This window comes from Dipodomys ordii, unplaced genomic scaffold, assembly GCF_000151885.1.
Source record: "Dipodomys ordii isolate 6190 unplaced genomic scaffold, Dord_2.0 Scaffold14492, whole genome shotgun sequence".
Classification (NCBI taxonomy): domain Eukaryota; kingdom Metazoa; phylum Chordata; class Mammalia; order Rodentia; family Heteromyidae; genus Dipodomys; species Dipodomys ordii.
In genome coordinates this window covers 1-1,763 of record NW_012281704.1, presented here as the reverse complement: position 1 = coordinate 1,763, position 1,763 = coordinate 1, and the positions used below count along the sequence as shown (strand labels likewise).

General features: G+C 45.5%; 1 protein-coding gene across 1 annotated transcript; it reads right to left on the bottom strand.

Moving 5' to 3' along the window:
* Positions 1–388: 388 nt before the first annotated feature.
* Positions 389–1,433, bottom strand: LOC106002587 (DNA polymerase eta-like; the record flags this gene model as incomplete). The annotated part of the gene is made up of 1 exon (XM_013037442.1): positions 389–1,433. A coding segment is annotated over one exon (902 nt), but the record flags the coding sequence as incomplete, so codon positions are not given.
* Positions 1,434–1,763: the final 330 nt, after the last annotated feature.

The window sequence follows — 1,763 nt, the reverse complement described above, 5'->3', positions numbered from 1 at the left end:
TTATACTATATATGGCACTGCTTCCCCTAAATTCTAAAGATTAGACTCATGGACAGGTTTTTAATTTACAATGGCACAGGGAGAAGTGGAAGCCTGGCACCTACCAGATTTCTTTTTTCTTTTTTAGTTGGGTTCTCAATATGTAGCTCAGATTAACCTCAAATTCTGTATCCCATGCCTTGGCCTTCTTGGTGGGTCACCAGCCTGGCCTTCAGTGATTTTTTTTCCCCCCAGTCCTGGGCTTTGAACTCAGGGCCTGGGCATTGTCCCTGAGCTTCTTTTGGTCAAGGCTAGCACTCTACCACTTGAGCCACAGTGCTACTTCCAGCCTTTTCTGTGTATATGGTACTGAGAAATTGAACCCAGGGCTTCATGCATGCTAGGCAAGCACTCTACCACTAAGCCATGTCCCAGCCTTTTTTTTTTTGTATTAAAAAATTCATAGATAGAGATTTCCTTGAGAAATGAACATAGCCTCATCTCCCTGATGTTATAAAATATAAAAACTCTACAGCAATCCTGAGGGCAGCACTAATGTGCTAATGGCTTAAAAAATGATTCCAGTGTCTGCATGCCCTCAAGCCTGGTGCGTTTATTGCTGGAGGCCATGGGACTCTTGGGATTTCTTTTGCTTTGAGGAGACAGAACAGGAGCAACCTGGCATCTTGAGGAATGAGACTGCAAAAAGGACTTTTGCAATTCTAATGCAAAATGGTAGTCCATGTGTTCGGGCATCTCCCACACCAGTACGGAGGAGCCACACTTCTCACAGGGGACCTGATCCTCTGCAGCTACAAAACTAGGGGTAGCAATTGCCTTTGGGGTCACCTCTGGCAACTTGGAAGGTGAGAAAACAAGCATATCTGGGCTGTTTGGGGCTGCTTTGGAAGATTCTGGCATCAAGGCTCCTTTGCAAACACCAGAGGTATCGCCTGAACACTCTGCTGGAAAATGGTTTGGCAGCCCTTCAGAACTGGACTGGGGATCTTGTGGGTGGTCAGGAGCTGCAGAATTGATAAGCTGTTTCTGCTTTAAAAGCTGACTCTTCTGCTTAAAGAAGGACTCAGTTCCTAAAGTTCGACTGCTTTTGAAACCTACGGAGGGCTTGGAAGGTGAACTTCCTGTGGTGGTTGGGGTAGCTGTTAGAGGTGAAAGCGAAGCTTCTTTGATGACTCTCTGCTTTTCTGCAGCTCTCTGGAAGAACGATTCCAGAGAGGCAGTTGCTTTCTTAACGGCTGGCACCGTGTGGCTACTTGTGTGGGTCTTCACTTCTGAGCTGCTAGTTGGCACCTTTGGCACAGAAGCTGAGTCACTGCTCAAGAAGACGGTGATGTCTTTGCAAGCTGAAGGGGCAGAGGCAGAGAATTTGGAAGCGCAGAGGAGGAGCATTGTGAGGGGCGGGGACCTGTGTATAAAGTAAAGGAATAGATCAGCTACCGGGTGTTTTAGAGCTCAGACTCCATTCACAGATTTCTGGCTTTCCCATGCAAAACTAGTTTTACTGCAGTGTTTCTCAGATCTTCGTTTGTATCACATTAGTACAGAGAAAACAGGCCTGGGATAGCCAGAAAATCTGAGTTTGCAACATTTTTCCAGGTGATGTTGGTTGTATGGAGCCAGTTTGGGAATCCCTAGTGTGACTGCACCTCCTGATAGCTGGGGTACCACTGCACAAGTGGCGTAATTCAGGGTTGGGGCATGAGATTTTATTCAAGAAACACAAAAGCTTTATATATATATATATATATATATATATATATATA